General features: G+C 50.4%; 3 protein-coding genes across 3 annotated transcripts in view; all 3 read right to left on the bottom strand.

The window, feature by feature from the left end:
• The window catches only part of LOC137456910 (zinc finger protein 585A-like), a 269,157-nt gene that overhangs the window by 105,458 nt on the left and 140,270 nt on the right, over positions 1 to 23,429 (bottom strand). The window lies entirely within an intron of this gene.
• LOC137456888 (olfactory receptor 14A16-like) lies at positions 7,246 to 8,154 on the bottom strand (the record flags this gene model as incomplete). Its single annotated transcript, XM_068168577.1, has 1 exon — positions 7,246 to 8,154. A coding segment is annotated over exon 1 (909 nt), but the record flags the coding sequence as incomplete, so codon positions are not given.
• LOC137456886 (olfactory receptor 14A16-like) lies at positions 19,565 to 20,497 on the bottom strand. Its single transcript, XM_068168576.1, has one exon. The coding sequence runs from the start codon at positions 20,495 to 20,497 to the stop codon at positions 19,565 to 19,567; it is 933 nt and encodes a 310-aa protein (XP_068024677.1).

Below are 23,429 nucleotides of genomic sequence, written 5' to 3'. Positions count from 1 at the left end.
GTGGTCCTTGAATACTGACCAGCTGTCCTGGGTCCCTCTTCCCTCCAGGGCCTTGTCCCACGACACTTTGGCTATCAGATCCCTGAAGCGATCAAAATCTGCACGCCTAAAGTCTTGGGTCGTGAGCTTGGAATACTTCCTCCTGATTGTCCTGAGGAGATTAAATTCACCTGCTTCATGGTCACTGCAGCCTCACGTTGCTTACCAGCCCTTCCCTGTTGGTGAGAACAAGGTCCAGCATAGCACCATTTCTTGTTGGTTCCTCTACCATTTGGAGGAGGAAGTTGTCTTCTATGCAGTCCAGGAACATCCTGGATTGCTGGTGCCTTGCTGTGTTGTCCCTCCAGCAGATGTCCGGGTGGTTGAAATCACCCATGAGGACCAGGGCTTGTGACCTGGAAGCCGCTTCTATTTGCCTGTGGAGGGCCTCATCTGCTTGGATCTGCTGGTCAGGGGGCCTGTAGGAGACCCCCACAGTAATATCTCCTTCCCCTGTCCTGCCTTTAATTTTAACCCATTCACTCTCAACCAGCTCATCATCCCTCCCCAGGTGGAGCTCCACTGATTCCAACTGGTTGTTGACCAGCTGCAGGGAAAGTTCCAGAACACACACTGCAGACTGGTCAGGCTCAGGCTGCTAAGCCAGAGGCAGCTTCTACATCAAAATATGACACAGAACAAACTTATCTTTGGTAGAGAGCTCTAGAACTTGGGCATTGTGGCAGATGGGAAAGGCTATGACCACTGCCAATCCCCAAGCATTAGTACAGATATTGAGGCATAAAAATAACCCTGCCAGCAGAAAGCAGAGAGCAAGCAAGCCATGGGTTGGAGAGGGAGTTGTGCCTGCTGCTCCAAAGGAGGACTTCATCAGCTCAGAACACTTGACCAAAGAAGTGTATCCCTGGGAAGGCAGAGAGCCACCTTCCTGGGCAGGTGCTGGCAGTGCAGAGGCTCTCCAATAACTGTCTCAAGCCCATTACAGAAATTCCAGTAGGAGCTCAGAGAGATTGTGTAAGGTTTGTAACAGACCCAGGAGCACAAATGTCTATAACCAGGAGTAAGCCTGCTAGGGACCTGGCTATAGAACCCAGCCAACACAAAGTGAAGTCCAAGGCAGTGAGTGGCTTTGTAAACAAGAGCCCCTCTGCCAAACTCACATTACAGCCTCTGGGGGAGGAAAGGGTAACCCATGCAAGGGACTGGTTGGTGCTGCCAACATTAACATCTTAGGATCTTAGGTTAAGTTTGGAAATGTCCAGCTGGGACGGTCTGGAGTTTCACAGCAGTGTGGCTAACAACAACACAGTTAGTTTGCAATAGAACCAATCTATAAGAACCCAAAAAGAGAGTGGTAATGAAATGTTGAGATGGCCTTCATGTCTGTGTGAGACCCTGGAGGTGATGAGATGTGCAACAAAACCATATGAGAAAGGATGGGAGGGAAAAAGAACCAAGTGCTGCATCCTTGAAGCAGATGGGAAAGGCAAGCGGGGAGAAGAGCCCCTGTTCAAATCAAGATGCAACAGGGAGCTGAGTGGGGATAGGCTGTGGGAAAGGGGAGTTGTAACATTCACCTATGCCTGAAGAGGGAGCCACAGGCTCCGCAGGTCTGGGCCCCTTGGCTGCCCTTGCAGCCCTGGTCCTGCTCTCAACTGCTCTGTTAGTTTGTATCTCAGTTCATGGTGGTGGAACCAGCTGGGCCTGCACCACAATATTTATCACAGTTCTGGAACACCACCACAGCATTCAGTTCAGTTTCTGCCTGTGTGATGTCTCTGTAATCATTGGCTGTGATTGGAAATTCTCTGTGCCAATAACTCCTCACCAGGATGTGTCTTTGCTCACATGTTGTATGGTTAGCTACACCCTACACCCATTGGAAAGAATTTCACTGCAACCCAACTACTCCTGCAGCACCCTGATTCCATCAGCCTGCTACAACCACCAAGAGAAGCAGGACAAAAGACTCTGCCCAGAGTCCACAATGACACTGAAGAAATCCATTGAGTGCTAAAAGGAATCAAGAGGAGTGGAGAACACTGGTGGTGGAAGTCCTGTTTGGATGGTGTCCAGCAGCAGCTGGGACACTGCCCCTGGTGTCACAGCCACTGTGATTTTCCTGCCTGCTCTGCTTTCTGCTTGCTGTTCCACATTGGTTTGTAGTTAGGGTTAGGAGGATGGCCAAGCAAGTCACACTGCTGCAGACATTTCCCATCATCGTTTCCTGTGTGCTTTGTGTCACTGAATGACATTGAAGAAGACTTTGGAGGCTAAGGAACCACCAAATTACCATCTCATTTTGATTGGTTGATGACATTCTCTGTTGAGAGGCACAGAGACAAGAGGCAACCACACAGCCACTATCTGGCTGAGAGAAATGCACTCAAGTCACAGAGCAGATTGTGCTGGCACAGTCCCCCTGTCACCGGAGACCTCCTCAAGACCTGATGGGATTCCCCCTTCCTCCTTGCCTAGGCCATGAGCTAGCCCAGAGTAAGCCAGGGATGGATCAGGACAGACAGAAATAGAGCACTGAGAGGTGTCCTTGGTGTGCTGCACCCTCACTCTCCCAGCCTTGCACTGCTCTCCCTGTGGCTTGGGTGTTTGTCACCTCCTGCCAGCTCAGTGCATCTGTGCTTGGATCACAGCCAACAGGGAGGTGATAGAAAACTCTGAAAGTCAAAAACCTTCAGGGTCTGTGCAAGTGGCAAAAGATCCCAGGATGATTCAGCATCCAAGGTTCTCCAGATCAGAGAAACACCTGATGAAAGTCAATGATCTCCCCCTCTAAAAACAGTGACCCTAAAGCCAGGGCCTTGGAGCTCTCCTGGATCACAGCAGCTGTGTCCAGCATCTCCCCCACTCAGATATCTCTCAGGCACAACCTGCACCAAGGGCCAGCACCAAGTCAGACTTCTCCAGGCTCAGGTCTTGCACCCTAAGAATTTTGAAGCTTTGTGAGGGTTTGCCCTGAGCTCCAGCAGAAGGAAACTGAACTCCAGGACACCCTCTGCCAACCACCTCTCCACCTCTCTGTGTTTTTCACAGACACCTTTGTTGTCACCAGGGACAAGGTATCTATCATGCACGGAACCCATTCAGCTCTGTCCCTGTGTCTGTGTGCTTGGTTCTTCTCTCCAGGCACAGCCACAGAAATAGATTTGAATTCAGGATCCCTTGCAGTCAGTCAGGGTCAGCCTTGTCCTTATCCACTCTGTCATTCAGAGGCTCTTGGATTAGAACACATTCTGCTGAATCACCTTGTAATCCCCAGGTGGGCATTGACAGCAATGGGGAGGTTGGGGAGGGTGAGGAGCAAAGTTGTCCATTCAATGTCAGACTGAAGGACAGATGTTCCTGCAAGTGCAGATGTCCTGCTGAGACAGCCTGGGTCAGTGTCACTTGGGGAATTATCATCTCTGCTCTAAACTGAAACGGAGTAAAATATTTTATCTTTGGCATAAAAAAAATTGAGCTTTGTGAGGTGCACTTTGAAATCCTGAAGAAGAGTGCAGAGACACAAACATCTCCTGAGGGCACTTGGGACTCATTGCAGGAACCTCAGGTACTGAGAGAAGACTGAAGAAACTTCTTCAGAAGTCAGAAGGAAAACACAAAGTGCCTTGAAGCACTGATTGGCCCCACTGAGGGGCATTACCAACAAAGCCTCCCAAGGGCTCCTTAGAGCAGCTCAGTGGAGGCCATGATTGCAGCAGACAAAAGCAAAGTGCAGGAGAGCAAACTCTGGGTTTGGTTTATGGAGCAGGAAGGCCAAACCCTGACCACAGTGCCTGGGCAGGCAGATCCTGTCCCTCATTTATGGGTCAAGGCTCCTCAGGTGCTGTGGGGTGTGGGATTTGTGATGCTGAGTGAAGGACAAGCGGATGAGAGTCCCCAGCCTTCCTGGGGCTGTTTAAGGAGGCTCTGAGGACCCCCTGGTGCCTTAGGAAGTCTCCTCACAGCACTTGGTGGTGGATGATTGCCACAGCCAAGAAGGCAAAGCCTTGGGTTCTCCTGATGACTTCCAGCCTTGCCAACGCCCACTGCCATCCCCACCACAGGTTGTCCTACACTGTCCCCCACACTGGGTTTGGTTTCTGCAGCAGAAAGGCCAAACCCTGACCTCAGAGCCTGGCAGTCAATTGCAGTCTCAAGCTAAAATTTCACTTCCCTGGCCTTGGTGGCAGAGGCAACTGCCATAGACAGAAGGAGAAAGACCTCAGTGCTGTTGAGCTTTCAGCCTTGCAGGTAGTGCTACACTGCCCCATGCCTGCAGCTCTTTCCCTTCATGCTCTTGACACCCATCTTGCTTTCCTTGCAGCTCTCACCATGACATTTCTGTACCCTCCTGTGGCAATGCCAGCGATGAGCAGTGTGAGCAATCTGGCAGTGTAGGCCTAGAGCCTGACATGGTGATATGCCATGCTCAGCACAAGTGCAGAAGTGGCTAGCAATGTAGTAAAACAGTGCTGTGCCTGCAGCATGTAACTAAAGCAGGGCACTGGTAGCTATAAACACAGAGAATTATCTGGGAATAACAGGACACATGCCTGCATCAACAACCTTGTGTGCCAATAATCTATAACAGTACAATGTGTGGTCACTTGTAGGGAACCAATGAAGCGATGCCAACGATGCTCTCTGAGTCTATATAAGCTGTAGAAGTTCCCTTAATAAATGAACAATACTAGATCATACTGCTCATCTGTATTGACTCCATTCTATGTCACTGTGACCATTTGAGGCTGTGCCTTTAAGAGAGGGACAGTGCTGGGACACTCTGGCTGAATGTTTTGGAATAATAATAAAACCAATCAGATATTCTAAACAAATTTCATTGGTAGATTGGTAGAATTCAACTTTAAGTTTTGAGTTCAGTTGGAATCTTTCTCAGTTTTTCTCTGTCCTGCTTTTCCAGCCTGTCTGCTTCTGAGCAGCTGGAGTTCTGACCTTGGATAAAGATAAGCACTAATCCTACTAATAGGCCTACTAAAATTCTTCTCTCTTAATAACTGCCTTTTTCTCTCTTTCTAACCCTTTTTGGGAAAAAAGGGAGGGAGGGGGAGAGAGTGGGGTACAGGGGGGGAACCCTTCTCTGTCCGGAGGAGGGAATTTCGTTCCTGTATTCTTTTCTTTTTTCCTTGTTGTATATTTCTGCACATATATTGTAAATACTGTATATATTGTGTATATTTAACCTGCCTTTCCACATTGCTTGTAAAATATAGCATTCCTTCCGCTTCTCTGGCTGAGTTAGCTGTGGTTTTTTTCCTCTTTGTGGGGGAGAGAAAGCTAGGCCTTCTCTCTCAACCCACTACAGTCACCAACAGCTTGGAAGGTTCAGAGTGGAGATGAGGCCAAAGAAATGTCCCTCCGAGGGCAGAGCTGCTATGCATGAGGCCATCCAGAGGTGTCAGGAAATGGCAGGGAGAGCTGAGACAGCTCAGGGAAGGGATGGAAATGGCAGGGGGAGAGCTGGGTGGGTGCAACCATTTTAGGCTGTGCCTTTAAGAAAGGGACAGTGCTGGAACCCTCTGGCTGAATATTTTGAAAACATTCAGATATTCTACATTAATTTCATTGGTAGATTGGTAGAATGCAACTTTAAGTTTCAGTTCTGCTTGAGTCTCTCCATCAGTTCCAGTCTGTTCTGTCTCTTCAGCCTGTCTGCTTCTGAGCAACAGTGGCAGGACCTGTTAACCTTGAGATAAGAAAACTAATCCTTGCATGCGCTTTTGAGCCTGACAAGAATTTCCTCCTTAGTAATTACCTTTTCTCCCTCTCTAACCCTCTTGGGAAAAAAGGGAGGTAGGGGGAGAGAGGGGGTACAGGGGGGGAACCCTTCTCTGTCCAGAGGAGGGAGTTTTGTTCTGTATTACTTTCTTTGCTGTGTATTTCTGTATATATTGTAAATACTGTATATTGTGTATATATAACCTGCATTTCATCCTGCTTGTAAATACAGATTTAATTCATCTTGCTTCTCCGACTGAGTCAGCTGTGGTTTCTGTCTTTGTGGGGGAGGGAGAACTGAACCTTCTCTCACCACCACAGGGTTAAAAAGATCAAATTTGTAATGGGATAAGGGCCAGAATGTACTACAATGGGGCCAGGGGATCCCAACTGTTCTAGATCAGGGTCTGTACTGGAAGGGAACCAAGGGATTAAGTTTAGAATAAGCCTTGCCCAGTTTATACTGGTAGGAGATAAGGGCATCCAGTTCATAGTGGGACAAGGCCTAAGGTGTACTTGGAGGGGTAAAAGGGAGCTGGTTTAGACTGGGACAGGGCCCACACTGTACTGGGAGGGCATTAGGTGTCCAAACTGTACTGGAACGGATGCAGTCAGTCCTGGGGGAAGCCAGGGAATGCCTTTTGTACTGGGATGGGACCCACACTATAGTGGGAGAGGGCAAGACAATCCAGTTTATTCTGGAAGGAGGCCACAGCTATGCTGGGAAGAGTTCAGGGTATGTAGTTTTTACTGGGAAGGGGCACAGTCTGTACTGGGAAGGTGGTCATGTTACTGACTTTGCAGTTGGAGAGATTCATTTGATACTGGAACCTATGCAGGGCTTCCAGTTTATTCTCGGATGAGTCTCACACTGTACTGGGATGGGATCAGGAAAATTAGTTTATACTGGGACAAGGACAAGTTTGTATGTGGAAGGCTTAAAGGGACCCAGGTGAGGTGAGGCTCAGTTTCTAGAGGGATGGGATCAGGGTATCCAGTTTGTACTGTGATGTGGCCATTCTGGACTGGGAGGGTCAGAGTATGAAATTTATGCTGGGACAGGTGGAGCTGATATGGGAGAGAATCAGGATCAGTTTGTACTGGGGTGAGGAGCAAGTTTGACAAGAAGGTGTTCAGGAGATCAAATTGGCAAAGGAAGGTGCCAGCCTATATTAGGAGGGGACCAGGGGTCCAGGGAGTGCTGGTGCTCCCTGGCAGTGAGGCTGTGCTGGGACTCTTTTCTATGCCAACTCTGCATGCAGGAATTGTCCCTAAAGCTCTGGGAAAGGTCCTTCATTTTGTTTAACCAAAGAAGGAGCAGAGGTCCTGTTACATGAATTCTCAAAGAGAAAAGCAAAGCAGACAGTGAATTAGAAAGGTGATGACAAAGAGGAAAAATCCACCCCTACCACCAAAAGATATAGAAGCCAGGCTGGGCCTGCACTGAGTGACATCAGAACTGCTCTGCAGGAGAAGACAAAGAGTTTATTGCTTCTGAAAGCATCCAGGGATCAGTTTGCTCAGGGCAGCCTTGATCTCCTGGCTCCTCAGGCTGTAGATGAGAGGGTTCACTGCTGGAGGCAACACTGAGTATAGAACTGACAAAACCAGGTTGCAGGATGTAGAGGAGATGGAAGGGGTCTTCAGGTAAGAAAAGATACCAGTGCTGAGAAAGAGGGAGACCACAGCCAGGTGAGGGAGGCAGGTGGCAAAGGCTTTGTGGCGTCCCTGCTGAGAGGGGATCCTCAGCACTGCCCTGAAGATCTGCACATAGGACACCACAATGAACACAAAACAAACAAACACAAAACAGCCACTGGCCACAAGAAGCCAAAGTTCTCTGAGGTAGGACGTGGAGCAGGAGAGTTTGAGGATCTCGGGCACTTCACAGAAGAACTGCTCCACAGTATTGCCCTGGCAGAGGGGCAGGGAAAATGTATTGGCTGTGTGCAGCAGAGCGTAGAAGAAACAAGTACTCCAGGCAGCTGCTGCCATGTGAACACAAACTCTGCTGCCCAGGAGGGTCTCATAGTGCAGGGGTCTGCAGATGGCAACATAGCGATCGTAGGACATGGTGGTGAGGAGAGAAAACTCTGCTGAAATGAAAAAGAGAATGAGAAAGGCCTGAGCAATACATCCTGCATAGGAGATGTCCCTGGTGTCCCTCAGGGAATTTGCCATGGATTTGGGAACAGTGGTGGAGATGGCACCCACGTCAAGCACAGCAAGGTTGAGGAGGAAGAAGTACATGGGGGTGTGGAGGTGGTGGTCCCAGGCTATGGTGGTGATGATGAGGCCATTGCCCAGCAGGGCAGCCAGGTAGATGGCCAGGAAGAGCCAGAAGTGCAGGAGCTGCAGCTGCCTTGTGCCTGGGAATGGCAGGAGGAGGAAGGGGGTGATGGAGCTGCTGTTGGCCATCTGCTGCCTCTGGCCATGGAGACCTGTGCAAGGAGGGAAAGGCAGTGACAAGTTAGGGCACACTTCTCTCAGCCTCATTGTAACCCCTGTCCCTGAGCTGCATGAGGAATGGATCAGCTCATTTCCCATCACTACCAACCAGGGATGGTTCATCACATCTTCAAATGCAGCAGGGACCCAGAATTGCCATGAAGATTCCTCTGGTGTCAGAACAGAAAGTGACCAACAGCCCAATCCCAGGGAATGAGAGTCCCATGGAGAGGTAGAGAAACAGGGAACAGCTCTGCAGTGCTGCAGAGACAGTGAAGGGAAGAGAGAAAGGCAGAGGGGCTGGGGGTGAAGCCTCCTCCTTCCCCAGCTCTGCTCACTGCTGCTCACAGGATGGAGCTGAAGAGCTTTTGTCCTCCTTTTGTGTGCACACTCCAGGTGCCTTCAGATGAATGTCAGCTGCCAAGGTTGTGACTCCTGACCTGGAGTCCCTAGCTTTGAGGGCACTGCTGGGCCTCTGCTGGGTAGAAGAGGAGAGCAAAAGGTTGCATTAGGAAATGTGTCTGCAGTGCAGAGAATGGCACAGAGGTTCCTGATCCCCCTTGCCAGGGCATCTCTGACAGAAGATCCCTCTCCGCCTGCAGCCCATGTCCCTGCTGCTGGCAGCTGTCCCTGCCAGGAGCTGCTTCTCTGTTCCTAGCTTTCCTCCCTGTCCCTGCTGACAGAGCCCATCCCACCTCCTGTGTGCTGAGCTCTGCCCTTCAGACCCCTCCCAGCAGCAGGACACTGCCCAGGGGCAGCTCTGGGTGTGCAGGGGCTCAGGAAAAGCTCAGACAAAGGCTAATGAGACCTCAGATTCTTATGAACAGCAGTGAAATTCTAGTCTCACACTGCCCTCCCAGCACACCAAGGGGATCAACATTCAAAGCCAAGACTCCTTCCCTTCCAGCAAAATGCTGCCTTGATGCTCTTATGGAAAACCCCCTCAGAAATGCCCAGAGGTGAGCCAGGACTGTGAGCAGCTCTGGCCAGCACAGTTCTCTCCCCACAGCAGAAGGACCCTGCCCTGCCCTGCTGTGCCAGGGCTGTCTCCTGCCACTCACAGCTTCTCCCCACAACACTGTGTGGAGCTCCCTGGGCAGCCTCAGTGCTGACCCTGGCAGGCAGCACAGTCCCTGCCCCAGCACACGCCCCTGGGCTGCAGGGACCCTGCTCTGAAGGACAGCCCTCACCACCCCTGCCTGCACCCCAGGGCTCCACAGCTCTTCAGAAAAGCCTGAAAAGAGCCTCTGCACAGGAAGATTTCCTTCCAGCCCCCACCAGCTGTGGCTGTGCCAGCTTTAGGAGATGCCTCCAGGAGCTGCACCTGCACTGCCCTGCCCCCACAGACTCACCGTGTCAGTGCCTGCAGTGACTTCTCCTCCTGTCAGCTCTCAGTCACCCTCCTGGACACCTCCAAGCTCTCTTTGCCTTCTTCATCGTGCTGAGATCCACTGGCAGTGCCCTCAGCCCTGCTGTGCAGAGCAGAGGAGCTGCTCCTGGGCACAGCTGACACTATTCTCTGCTGCCTACTTTCCAGCAGCTCCCTCCAGCCATGGAGCTCAGCCCAGCTGAGCAGCAGAGGACCAACCCAAGGGCATTTTAATGACCCTCTGGTGGCTTTGGTGCCATGTAAACATCAGAGACTGAGAGGGAGATGATGAAACCTCTCCAGAAGCTTAAGTCACTTTCAAACTCTGAAGTTTCTTCTCTTGTTGATGGGTCCCAGTGAGGACACTGCTGGGAAAGTGTCTCCAGGCTGTGGTTGGAGCAGAGAACTGGAGGCAGTGCTGAGAGGTCAGGACAAGCAGAGGAAGATGTCTCTGATGCTGAGCAAACCTGGAGGTGTTTCATTAATGCAAAGGGTCAAGCCCTGACCCCTGGCCCCTGGACAGGCAGATCCTGTCCCTCACTCACTCCTCAGGGGGATTCCTGGAGCAGTGAGATGTGAAGAGGACCAATGCCAAGGGCGGGATTATGTCACAACCCCTCCCAGGCTCCTGAGGCTGGACAAGGAGGCAATGAGGCCCCAGGGCTGCAAGGAGGAGTTGTCTCCTCAGAGGCATCAGTGGCACAGACCACAGCCAGAACCAAAGGCAGGAAGAGCTTGGCTCTGCCAGGAGCCTTTCAGCTCTTCCACAGCCCTCTGTCATCTGCCCCTCAGGCTGTCCTCTGCTGCTGCATCAGCTGAGCCTCTTTCCCTGCAGGCTGTAGTCACCCAGCCAGCTGCCCCACCTTGCTGGCACCTTCCTTTGTTGCTCTCTCTCCATCCTCCCTGGCTCTTCCTTGAAATATCAAGACTTGAGCTGGTCCAGGGTGCTGCTGGGTAACATCTTGCCCCACAGCACTGCCCTGGCAGTGACATTTCTTTCTCCTCATGTCCAGTCTGGACCTCTCCCACTCCACTTTGTGGCTCTATTTATTCTCATGCTGCTCTTCACTAGTCAGGAAATCTTCTCATGTCTCAAACCACTCTCAAGCTACTCCTCTACTCTCCTCATTCTCCACACCACTGGTCTCAGGGGCTTCAGCCACTACCTTGTGGTCATATGTCAGATGCCTCCAAATCCCTGCTCAAAGGACAGTGGCTTTAAGCTGAAAGAAGGCAGAGCTAGATCAGACATAAGGAGGAAATATTTTGTGGTGAGGGTGGCAGGACACTGGAAAAGGTTACCCAGAGAAAGGGAGAAGAGAAGGTTCTGAGGAGACTTTGTTGTGGCCTTCCAGTATCTGAAGGGGGCTCCAAGAAAGCTGGGGAGGGACTTTTGAGGCTGTCAGGGAGTGATAGGACTGGGGGGAATGGAACAAAACTAGAAATGGGTAGATTCAGATTGGATGCTAGGAAGAAGTTCTTCCTCATGAGGGTGGTGAGGCACTGGCACAGGTTGCCCAGGGAGGTGGTGGAAGCCTCATCCCTGGAGGTTTTTAAGGCCAGGCTGGATGTGGCTGTGAGCAACCTGCTCTAGTGTGAGGTGTCCCTGCCCATGGCAGGGGGTTGGAGCTGGCTGATCCTTGTGGTCCCTTCCAACCCTAACAATTCTGTGATTCCTCATCCCTTGAAGTGTCCAGGATCAGGAACTCTGAGCAACCTGAACTGGTGGAAGATGTCCTTCCTTATGGTCATGGGTTTGGATTAGTTGCTCTTTTAGGTCCCTTCCAACCCAAACCATTCCAGGATTCTTTAATTCTAATATCCCCAAGGCCTTCTCCACAGGGCTGCAGATACCTACAGACACCATGGACGTGCTTTCCCTTCACTTAGCCCCCAACAACCTGACAACAAAGAAAGAGTTGCCATTTTTAGGACATGAATGGCCAGGGCTTTGGAGAAACAAATCAGAACCCAAGTGCACCTCACTCAGGAGAGGAAAGCCGCAGTGAGTTCGACTGAAGCAGGAGGATAATTTGACACAGTTAATGAAGCTGATGGACTTCAGCAAGGTGCAAGAGAGATGCAAACAGGTTCAGTTTGGTGTCAAGGTTCACTCTGTTACTTAAAACATGGATATCATACACAAAATTCCCTGGATTTGGGGTGGAATTAGAATGATTGTGACAGGAAAATCTCAGAGAGATTGGGAGTGAAGGGGGTCAGGGAAGCCAAGCTCTTCCTGCCTTTGGTTCTGGCTGTGGTCTGTGCCACTGATGCCCCTGAGGAGACAACTCCTCCTTGCAGCCCTGGGGCTTCATTGCCTCCTTGATTGTTTCCTTGTCCTTCCTTAGGAGGCTGAAAGGGATTGTGCCATAGTCCTGCCCTTGGCATTGGTTCTGTCTGTATCTTAATGTGCCAAGAAGAGCTCTGAGGGGTGAGTGAGGGACAGGATCTCCCTTACCAGCATCTGTGGGTCAGGGTTTGACCCTTTGCATTAATGGAAACACCTCCAGGTTTAGTCAGCATCAGAGACATCTTCCTCTGCTTGTCCTGGCCTGTCAGCACTGCCTCCAGTTCTCTGCTCTAACCACAGCCTGGAGACACTTTCCCAATAGTGTCCATCACTATTAACACTACAGGAAACTTCTGGATGCAATATTCCAGGTGTGGCCTCACCACAGCAGAGTAAAGGGGGAGGAGAATCTCCCTCTATCTGCTGGACAACTTTCTCTGAATGCACCCCAGGATCCCATTGGCCTGCTTGGGCACCAGGTCACATTGTTGTCCCATACAGAACTTGTTATCCACAAGGACTCTCAGGTCTCCTCTCCAGCAGACCACCTACCAGCCTATACAGCTGCAGTTTATTCTTCCTTCCCAGATGCAGAACTGAGCAGGATCATTGGACAAGATGATGTGCAAGGATCTCTTCCACAAGTATGCCAGGACAGATACAGCAGGTCCTCTGCAGAAGGCTTCTCCACTCAAGGCCTTTGTAGGAAATCTCCCAGATGGATCTGGTGAAACTTTGATCTGCTCAGGCTCTGGCCACAAGAAGGCTGATGGCTGAGTGTGCAATCCTATGCTCAGTTGTGTCTCAGGAACTCACCATTCAGTAGAAAGCCAAGGACTGTGAAGGGGGAGGTGAGGCCACTTCTGCCTCCTGAGAGGATTGGCCAACAGCAGGAACACAGCTGGGAAAGGGACTGTGAGGTCAGTTGTGTCTGCAGGAGCTGATAATGCAGCCCTGGGTCCATGGCTGGCAGATGGGCACAGTGATCTGGGAGATGCCCTCTGCCAAAGGGCCTGGACTGACTGCAGGAAGGGACTGATGGTTTGGCTGCTCTGTCTCTGCTGCCTGAGTACCTGATGGGACAGCAGCAGACACAGGGCTTGGTGCTGTCTATGCAAGAAACTGCCTCTGTCCACAGCCCCAGGAAGGCTGGGGACTGTCAGGCCCTTGTCCTCCACTCAGCATCACAAACTCTACAGAGATCCTAAAGGAAGGCTGGAGAGGGACTTTTCATGAGGGTATCTGGCAACAGGACAGGAGGGAAAGGTTTGAAGGTGAGGAAAAAGAGGTTTAGACTGGGTCTTAGGAAGAAGTTCTTCAGTATGAGGGCGAGCATGAACGCTCACTGCAAGAAGATGCCACGCCCGCCATCTTGGCGAACATGCCGCGTTCACCAGCCACCACCACTGCCGTTCGCGCTCAGCAGAGAAAAAGCGATAAAAGGGCAGAGAAATCTGTGGCTCAGTGTGTTCGATCCCATTCATTAACATCTTCCTCTAATATCGCCAGTGACAGCTTGGATTCGGAAGATGAAAACACCGATGCTAAGAAATCAAAGAGCACTGACTTTGCTTTACAGCCCCTCTTAGGAAAAATGGAGCACTTGGAGGCTCGTGGTTACGTCAGTTTTATGACTGCACCCCTCCTGCGAGCCCCGATGGCCCCAACTGATGGCACTGACTGATGCACCACCGACACTGGCAGCACCAACCATGGCAGTGGCCCCCCTCATGCCAGTGGCCCTGGCAGCCCCGGCAGAGGTCCCCATGGTGGCAGCCCCGGCAGCAGCCCCAGCAGCAGCCCCAGCGGCTGTCCCTATGGTGGCGGCCCCAGGGGCAGCCATGGCCATGGCCCCCGTAGCCCCAGCGGTGCCCCCCCGAAGCGGCAGCCTACCCCCCCCCAGCGGCTTCAGCTGTGCTACACTCCCACCCCCCCGCCTCTCACATCCCAGGCATTATCAGCAGACTATAGCACTGAAATGGAGGCTACAATCGAATTCCAATGGGATGATAGTTAAGGGATCGGGAGGTGGGAAGGATGGGGAACTGTCTCTCTGCGCCGGTGCAAAGGTATTGTGAGAAATGCAGTAATAGATGGAGAATCTGTAGATTTTCCTGTACATGCATCTCCTGTGGTATTAGAAGGTCAACAATGAATATGGCAATCTCTGGACTGAAAAATGTTAAAAGAAGCTAGGCAAGCCATAGCTACCTATGGGTTAAAGTCAGGATACAAAACTGCTGTAGTCAATCAGTTGTTTTCAACACACTTGTTATCCCTTTTGGTGCACGTATGTTGGCAAATGGCATTTACTACATGATCTGAGAGCAATCAACTCAATCATGGAGGAGATGGGTGCCTTACAACCTGGCATCCCAACTCCCCCCCCCCCCCTCCCCCCACATTGGGACCTGATTATTATTGATTTGAAGGATTATTTCTTTACAATTTGCTTACATCTGGAGGATTCAAAAAAGTTTGCATCTACTGAGCCATCGATTAAGGCAGACCCCACCCAACGATATCACTGGGTAGCCTTAAGGCATACAGAATTCTCCCACTCTTGCCAAATATATGTGGCTTGGGCTTTGTTCCCATTTAGACAGACTTATTGTGACTTCCTCATCCATAAGTCCATGGATGATATTCTAATTGCTAAAAAAGTTAGATCCTAAGACAATACTCTGAGTTTCAACCCATGTTAGCAAGCAGAGGGTTAAAAATAACACCACATCAGACCTTGCAACTTCTCGATAAGTGGCAATTCACTTGCAATGCCACAGAAGCCATGCCCCAGCAGACAGCAGACTCTTTACAAGGTGTCGTGGCTAACCATCTCATTGGGAGAGGACTTTTGCTAGATCATATCAGCAAATGCAACTTCTTGATTAGGCTTTACAATTAAGTCAGGATTTAGCAATCAAAGGGTGGTCGAGATTCCAGGACAATAAATCTGATCCTGCGCTTCTCACTACTCAGCAGGGTCTAACAGGGCCATTTGGTTCCTTTGTCGATACCTTACATATGACATTGAATACTAATCCAGATCTGACTCACGATATGAAGGTAAAAATGCTGGATATTTTGGCATTTGACAATGCTAATGAAAATATTAAACAGGTTCTCAGCATTTTACCAACAGGTGCCACTGTCTCATGACTGCAGGATGCAGCAGAACGGATGAAGCACCGGCAAACAGCAACGTATCTAGCCACAGCCATAGAAGCAGTCGTGAAACCACCAGTACGACCACCGCAAAAGGGTAACAACCTGGGTGGAAAACATCGTGCTTCTGGAAACCTAGGTACCTTAAATCAAATTGCCTGACTGCTGGACAGACTCGAAAGTGCTGTGCTCACTGTTACAGATCTAATCATTTTACTAAAGGTGCTCATAGGCAGGGAAACTGCTCCCGCAGCACAAGTACACTCCACGCGACGACACCAAACCAGGGTGTATAAAAATAATTTAAAAACAAAAATTGAAATGAATTAAAGATTAAAGAAAATAACTAGATTAAAAGTCAAAATATTAAACATATCAAAATAATAAATTCAGAATAGAAAATAATAAAATGAAATAAAATAACAAGAAACAAAAAATAAATAATAAAAGAAATACATTCAACATAAAATATGAAACAACTCAAATTAGACTTAAAAAGAAAAAACTATAAAAATAATTTACAAAATCAAATTGAAATGAAAAGAAAATAAAAAATTAAGTAAAAACAATTGCAAACATGTTAAAAATAATAAAAAAATACACATATAAAGAAATCAAACAAAATTAAACAGATTTATTAAAAGTAGATTTCAAAATATTAAAGAAATGAAGCAAAAAACTAATCACAAATTTTAAAATAGCTCACATTAAGAACAAACAAAAAACACTCAAAACTAGTTACAAAATCTGTGGAATCATAGACTCGTGGAATGAGTCAAGGTTGGAAAGGACCACAAGGATCATTTAGTTCCAACCACTGCCATGGGCAGGGACATCTCACACTGGATCAAGCAGGCTAGAGCCTCGTCCAGCCTGGTCTTAAACACCTCCAGGCATGGGGCCTCAGCCACCTCCTTGGGCAACCTATTCCAGGGCTTCACCACTTTCACGGTGAAGAATTTCTTCCTCACATCCAGCCTGAATCTTCCCATCCCCAGCCTTGTTCCATTCTCCCTAGGCCTGTCATTTCCTGACATGCTAGGATGTCCCTCCCCAGCATTCTTGTAGGTTCTCTTCAGATACCGGATGGCGACGATCAGGTCACCTCGAGCCTTCTTTTCTGCTAACTGCTAACTACAATCATCGCAATAAACAATGGCAGAAGAATCAAGACTATGAGGATACAGCATTTCCCATGCAGTCAAACATCGATCACAATAACTGCTATGATAATCTGGGATCAAACAGCATCAATCAGAAGAATGTACCACAGCATCATGTGAATTAGGACTGAATATTGTGGTTGCTTGATAACTTTGTATTCTCTCTTGTTAACTAAGTGTGCCTCTGAATGTAGACATCCTAGAGGGTTAAGTTTCATCTTTACATTTTGCTTAGTAAAGATCATTAACAAAAAAAAAAAAAGGGGGAAAGAGAGAATACCCCATAGCAAAAAATTAGCTCATGGCAACCCTAGAAATGCTGTTACCCTAGAAACATGAACCCTAGAAAGTGCTGTAACCCTAGAAACATCAACTTTGCAATGTGCTGTAACCCTCTCACCACAAGACAGTACGAACACGGCACAGCTGTCATGAAAATGACAATCAGCAAACCTGCTTAGCACTGACCTCAACGACAGTCACGATAAACCAAGATGTCAACAGAAAGCATCTAACTTATAACTGAGTGTCATGACTGCTTAACTGTTGTGTGAACATTAAGAGATCAGAATTACTAGGATGAGCAAAAACACATTATTCAGTGTAATTTTATATTGGGCAAAGCAATGAAGCTCTTTTTGCTCTTGTTGTTTGCCCGCAAGTTTTCTGTCTGTGAAGCTAGAGCCTGGCCAGATCTACCTTTACAGATTAAAGAAATCTTGCTCCCATTAAACAATTCATGATTTTTGACCATGCTAGAGAAAATAAAGATGCAACATAATCCTAAAGCAGATTGTAAGAGACAGTGCTAAGGATTGCATTTGTGCCTCAATCTCTGTGTGCAATGCATTCAGGCATAATCAAGTCTTCTCTGTCAATAAGAGGAGTGAAATGTAAAGACCGGAACTGTTAAGATCTAAGTTCTTCTTTACAATGTTTGTTACCTTTGACCATGTATTATGCCAGCTCTGTAGAGCATTGTAAGTAGTTCAACTTAAGCTTTGTGCCTTGTATGGGTTACACCAGTCTGTTAGACATGCTGCGCTACAGAACTCTTGCTTTTGCTACACAGCTTAGCTTTACCTTGCTTGCTTCTGTGTTTGCAGTAGCATCTTGTATGGGATGAGAAGAACTCCCATGACCAGATTGCTCACAAAAACAAAAAGGGGGATTTGTGGCAATGCCAGCGACGAGCAGTGTGAGCAATCTGGCAGTGCAGGCCTAGAGCCTGACATGGTGGTAGGCCATGTTCAGCATAAATGCAGAGTTAGCTAGCAGTGGAGCAAAACAGTGCTGTGCCTGCAGCATGTAACTAAAACAAGACACTGGTAGCTATAAACATGGACAGTTATCTTGGGACAACAGGATATGCACCTGCATCAACAACCTCGTTGTGTCATTAGTAGTTGGACCAATAATCTGTAATAGTGCAATGTGTGGTCACTCAGAGGGAACCAATGGAGCTGTGCCAACAGAGCACTCCGAGCTTATATAAGTTGTAGCAGTTGCCTTGCTACGCACTTCTTCTTCTGCCTTTCCTGTCTCCTGTTTCTTCTACACTTTACCGTGCTATACTTGCACTACAGGCCTGCTCCATAGGCCTGCACCTCAGGCCTGCACCATCGGCCTGCAACACTGGAACAATAAAGGAACAATACTTGATCACATTGGTCAGCCGTATTGATTCCTATCTCCGTCGCCCCATTACATCTGAGCTGTGAGGGGTTCAGGAGATGAAGTTTGTACTGAGATGTGACCAAGTCTGTACTGGGAAGGGTTAAATGCTCCTCCATGGCATCTACCTCTGGGTGTGCACCAGCACTGCTGGCATGGCCAGTGCAGCCATTGAGGTGGCCGTGGTGCCAGGTGAGGTGGGTGGGGGATGCTGTCATGGTACAGGGATGCTTTTGGCGGGCCCACAACCTACCTAGATGCCTGCTGGCAGGGATGGTAGCACCAGCCCTCATTGAGTCCTCAACCCCATCCATCACTGAGAGCCAGACCCTGGACCTTGACTGCGTGGTGGCAGGACCTGGCTCCAGCACCCTCCCCTAGTACAGCTCCTTGCCCGCCAGCCACCAGGTAGGGCCCAGGCAGCATGAGCAACACCCCAAGTGCTGCCCTGTCTCCCACCCTGTGACACTGATGGCTGTCCCCAAATCCAGGTCTCAGGCTCCCAGCTGTGTGTTCCCCACGTCACAGCAGTGGACTCCGGTGAGCACGTGTGCAGGGCCAGCCTGAGCACCACTGCCTGTGAGGCCTCAGTCATGGTTGATGTGGTGCCTGGCTCCAGCTCATCCTACGGTGAGAGCAGGCTTAGTGACACTACTGGGGACGTGCTGGGCCCAGCCAGTTGACCCCAGCTCCATCCAGATTGTAATATGTGGAGACCAGACTGTACTGGAATGGGCCCAGGGGATGCAGCTTGAACTGGAAGAGGGGCCAGGACATACTAGGATGGCATAAGGGCATCAACTTTTTATTGAGATAAGCCCTAATGTGTACCAGGAGGGATTAAAGGGATCCTGTTTGGACTGGGATATTGTACAGGTTGCACTGGGAGGGCATGAGGGTGTGCAGTTTGTACTGGGATGGATGCAGATGGTACTGATAAGGGAGTCAGGGAATATAGTCAATGCTGGGATGGGACCCAGGCAGCAGTGCTAGAGGACAGTATGATCCAGTTTGTACTGGGATGAGACCACATCTGTACTGGGAGGGGTTAAAGGAACCATGTTTGGGCTGAGTCTATACTGGAAGGGGGTCAGGGTATCCAGTCTGAACTCTGAGTAGAAGCAGTCTGTAATGGGAGGGGGTTAGGGTGTGAAGGCATGAGGACACCTCCTGTTCTGATGGCAGCACTGCTCAAGAGCACAGCTCTGTCCCAGAACCAGCCCTGGCCTGTCCCTGCCTGCAGTCCCAGCACTACCACATAGCAGCACAGAGCCCAAGCTGCCAGAGCACTCAGGACTTGCCCCAGCACAGAGGCTCAGCAGGAGAGGGTGGAAGGGAAGAAAGAGCAGCTGAGGACAGCCCAAGCTCTGGGGCTCCCTGGCACAGCTGCTGTGCTGGGACTCTGCCCCTCCCCCTCTGCACACAGGCACTGCCCTGCAGCTCCACAGAAACCTTGCAGGAAGGAACTCAGAGAAACAACTCCCTGCAGGGTCCTTATTGTGTTGACCACACAGGGAGCACAGCTACTCATATCTGCAGCATCTGGGTCACCCCAGAAAGGACAACACTGAACCAGAAATGGTCTGAAGAAAGACATTTGTGTGGGAACAACATTCTCCCAAGGGGAACAGCCCCAGCAGCAGCCAGAACTCCAGCGGCCAGGCTGGGTCTGCATTGAGTGATCTCAGAATTGCTCTGCAGGAGAAGACAAAGAGTTTATTGTTTATGAAAGCATCCAGTGATCAGTTTGCTCAGGGCAGCCTTGAGCTCCTGGTTCCTCAGGCTGTAGATGAGAGGATTCACTGCTGGAGGCACCACTGAGTACAGAACTGACACCACCAGGTCCAGGGATGGGGAGGAGATGGAGGGGGGCTTCAAGTGGGCAAAGAATGTAGTGCTGAGAAACAGAGAGACCACAGCCAGGTGAGGGAGGCAGGTGGAAAAGGCTTTGTGGCATCCCTGCTGAGAGGGGATCCTCAGCACTACCCTGAAGATCTGCACATAGGACACCACAATGAATACAAAACAGACAAAGGCTAAACAGACACTGGCCACAATAAGCCAAATTTCCCTGAGGTAGGATGTGGAGCAGGAGAGCTTGAGGATCTGGGGGATTTCACAGAAGAACTGGTCCACAGCAATGTCCTGGCAGAGGGGCAGGGAAAATGTATTGGCTGTGTGCAGCAGAGCATAGAGAAAGCCACAGGCCCAGGCATCTGCTGCCAGGTGGAGACAAACTCTGCTGCCCAGGAGGGTCTCATAGTGCAGGGGTCTGCAGATGGCAACATAGCGATTGTAGGACATGGTGGTGAGGAGAAAAACCTCTGCTGAAAGCAAAAAGAGGATAAAAAAGACCTGTGCAGCACATCCTGCATAGGAGATGTCCCTGATGCCCCTCAGGGTATTGGCCATTGACTTGGGCACAGTGGTGGAGATGCAGCCCAGGTCAAGGAGGGTGAGGTTGAGGAGGAAGAAGTACATGGGGGTGTGGAGGTGGTGGTGCCAGGCTATGGTGGTGATGATGAGGCCATTGCCCAGCAGGGCAGCCAGGTAGATGGCCAGGAAGAGGCAGAAGTGCAGGAGCTGCAGCTGCCTTGTGCCTGGGAATGGCAGGAGGAGGAAGTGGGTGATGGAGCTGCTGTTGGGCATTTGTGCCCTTTGTGCACAGTGCAGTAGCCAAAAGGCAAAGGCAGTCACAAGTCAATGGAGCACAACCAAAGCCATTTCTCAGCCTCTGATACAGAGACTTAAGTTTTGCTTTTGAGGACACCTCCCTCCAGCTGTGTTGCTGGACTCTTTTGTGCTGACTGAGCATGCAGGGCAGAGCAGAGACTCTTCCTGCTTCCTGCTGCTGAGTCAGTCCTGCTCTGCAGTAAGGGATTGGTGGAGGCAGCAACAAGGTCTGGTGTCCACTTCCAGAGGAAAGAGTCCCAAAGCAGAAAGGCTTCTCAGCATCTCCCAGTGCTAAGGAGAGAGGGTAGGAAAAGGCAGTTCCTGAATCTTTTAGGCTTTTTTACTCCAGCTGCCCACATCTCACCCCCAGAGTGTTCATGGCTGTCACAAGCTCTCATACACAGCATTTCTGCTGCCCTCAGGGGGAACAGAGAGAGCAGAACCCTGCAAGGCAAGAGGCTGCCTGTGGCTCAGAGCAGAGTAAGGGGAGCTGCTCTGGCCCTGCTGCCACTTCCCCACTTCTCTGGGCTTGTGCCCTGCTGAGCTGGAGGAGATCACACTCCCCTGTCCCCCTGAAAAGCCACCAGACCCTGCTGAGAGCAGAGGGATCCCCCACAGACCACTCAGTGTCTCAGCCTCTCTCAAGGTCTCAGCACCACACTTCCAGCCCAGCACACTCAGGGCTCATTACAACACCCGATGGCATTCCCTCTCCTGTGGCAGCTCTGCCTCTGCTGGAGCTCTGGCTGCAGAGGAGGTGCTTCACACCTTGGAGCCCACAACCCTGAGGCCAGAGGCTTTTCTGGGGGGAAGAGGAGGCTAAGGGCCTTGCTCAGAGGAAGGGTCAGACCTGGAGGGGATCAGAAGGAGATGTCTGAATGCTCCTTCCCACAACATTGTTGGGTTCAGTTTCCTCCCCTGATCAGATCCCTGCTGCCTGGAGGTTCTCACCCTGGCAGGAGTGTGCTGGGTGATGGATTGCCCTGGTCACAGAGCCCATCCCAGCCCCTCTGCACTCACCTACAGAAACCTGCCTGTTTGCAGGGCACTGGCTGGAGGCATCCTGATGAGTGCAGCCAGGGTGCTGCTGGTGCTGTCCACAGGCAGAGGCTGAAGGCTCTTTAAGAGGCTCCCAGCAGACCTCCTGAACACTCCAAATTACACCTCCCCGGTTTCAAGGACTTTTTCCAACTTGAATGGTCCTTTGCTCCCTCTCTTTCATTCCCCACTCTCCCTTGTCCTCAGAATAGGAAACTGCAAACACAGACTCAGGAACTCTTCTCTCTTTAGAAGAGACCCTGCTTGGACCTTGTCATTGAAACATCCCTTTGGAAGTTCCCTGGTGCTAAGCTGCAGCTGTGAGCAGCCCTGACCCACAGAGCAGCCTCTCCAGAGCAGAAGGATCCTGCCCCACCCTGCCCTGCTCTACACTGCCAGGGGTGGCTCCTGCCACGCACACCTTCTCCCCACAGCCAGCATCAGCTGTGGCTGTGCCAGCTGTAGGAGATGCCTCTTGGAATGGCACCTGAACCACCCTGCACACACAGACTCACTGTGTCAGTGACTGCAGTGACTTCTCCTCCAGTGAGCTCTCAGCATCCTCCCAGTCCTGGCCAACTCGAGGCTCTCTCTACCTTCCTCATTTCCCTGAGATCCTCTGACAGTGTCCTCAGCCCTGCTGTGCTGTGCAGAGGAGTTGCTCCTGGCCTGATCTGTCTCTGCAGCTCAGCCTGCTTGCCAGCAGCACCTTCCAGCTCAGGAGACTGGCCTGGCTCAGCACAACAGAATCAGCCCAAGGCATTTAAAGGAGCCCTCTGCTGGCTTTGCTGCTGAGTCCCTGAATCTCAGAGACTGGGAAGCTGATGAAACCTCTCCCGAAGTCAAAGTCAGTTTCAAACTCTGAAGTTTGTTCTACTGTCAATGGGTCCCAGTGAAGCATACTGGGAAAGAGTCCCCAGGGTCTGGTTAGAGCAGAAGGAGACAGTGAAGCATCAATGGAGACACTGAAGCATCTCCAGGTGCTGGTGAGAGTTGAGAACTGAGGCAGTGCTGACAGGTCAGGACAAGCAGCTCAAGGTAGCTCTGCTGCTGAGGAAACCTGGAGGGGTTTCACTGATCCAAAGGGCCAAGCCCTGCCCCCAGCCCCTGGCAAGGCAGATCCTGTCCCTCACCTGTGGCTCTGGGGTCTGCTGGGGGCAGTGGGGAGTGAGGATGAGCAGTGAGCAGGGTAGGACCTTATCAGGTTTTGCTGTGGTTTGCTTGCAAAGAGACAACTCCTGCTGAAAAGGAATGAAATGTCCCTTTAAAAATACTTTTTATCAGATGCTTTGTGCAACAAAAACCTCTCCAATTAGCTGCAGAAACCTTGGCAATTATTAGAGGTTCAGCAGCATTTAATGAGCCCCATGGAGTATTTGGGGCTGATTACATCATCCTCAGGTACTGCCAGGAGACTCTGCCAAGCTACTGCCAAGAAGCCTCTCAAGAAGTCCAAGTCAGAAGCAAACTCCAAAGTACCTTGAAGCACTGATTGGCCTCACTGAGCCTTGTTACTGACAAAGGCTCCCCAGGGACTCGTTAGAGCAGCTTGTTAGAGGCCAGGATTGCAGGGAGACAAAGGCAAAGTACAGGGGAGAAAAACTTGCCTTTGGTCTGGGAAGCAGAAAGGCCAAGCCCTGACCACTGCCCTTGGAATAGAAGAACCTCAAAGCCTCAAAGCCAAGTTTCTCCTCACAGGCCTTGGTGGCAGAGGCAACTGCTGGATCCAAGGGGACAAAGACCTTGTTCCTGTTGTGCCTCTCAGCCTTGCCAGAGCCTTTGGCCATCCCTACTGCAGCCTGTCCTGCATTGCCTCATGCCTGCAGCTCATTCCCTTCACACTGCTGACACCAATCTTTCTTCCCCTCCC

This window comes from Melanerpes formicivorus, unplaced genomic scaffold (assembly GCF_026170545.1).
Source record: "Melanerpes formicivorus ecotype bairdi unplaced genomic scaffold, bMelFor1.0.p_v2 SCAF_142, whole genome shotgun sequence".
NCBI classification, from domain to species: Eukaryota; Metazoa; Chordata; class Aves; order Piciformes; family Picidae; genus Melanerpes; species Melanerpes formicivorus.
This window is presented reverse-complemented; position numbering and strand designations above follow the sequence as displayed.

Bases quoted from the DNA above. Each gene is read 5' to 3' on its own strand.
- LOC137456886 (XM_068168576.1), bottom strand. From the start codon at position 20,497: ATGCCCAACAGCAGCTCCATCACCCACTTCCTCCTCCTGCCATTCCCA.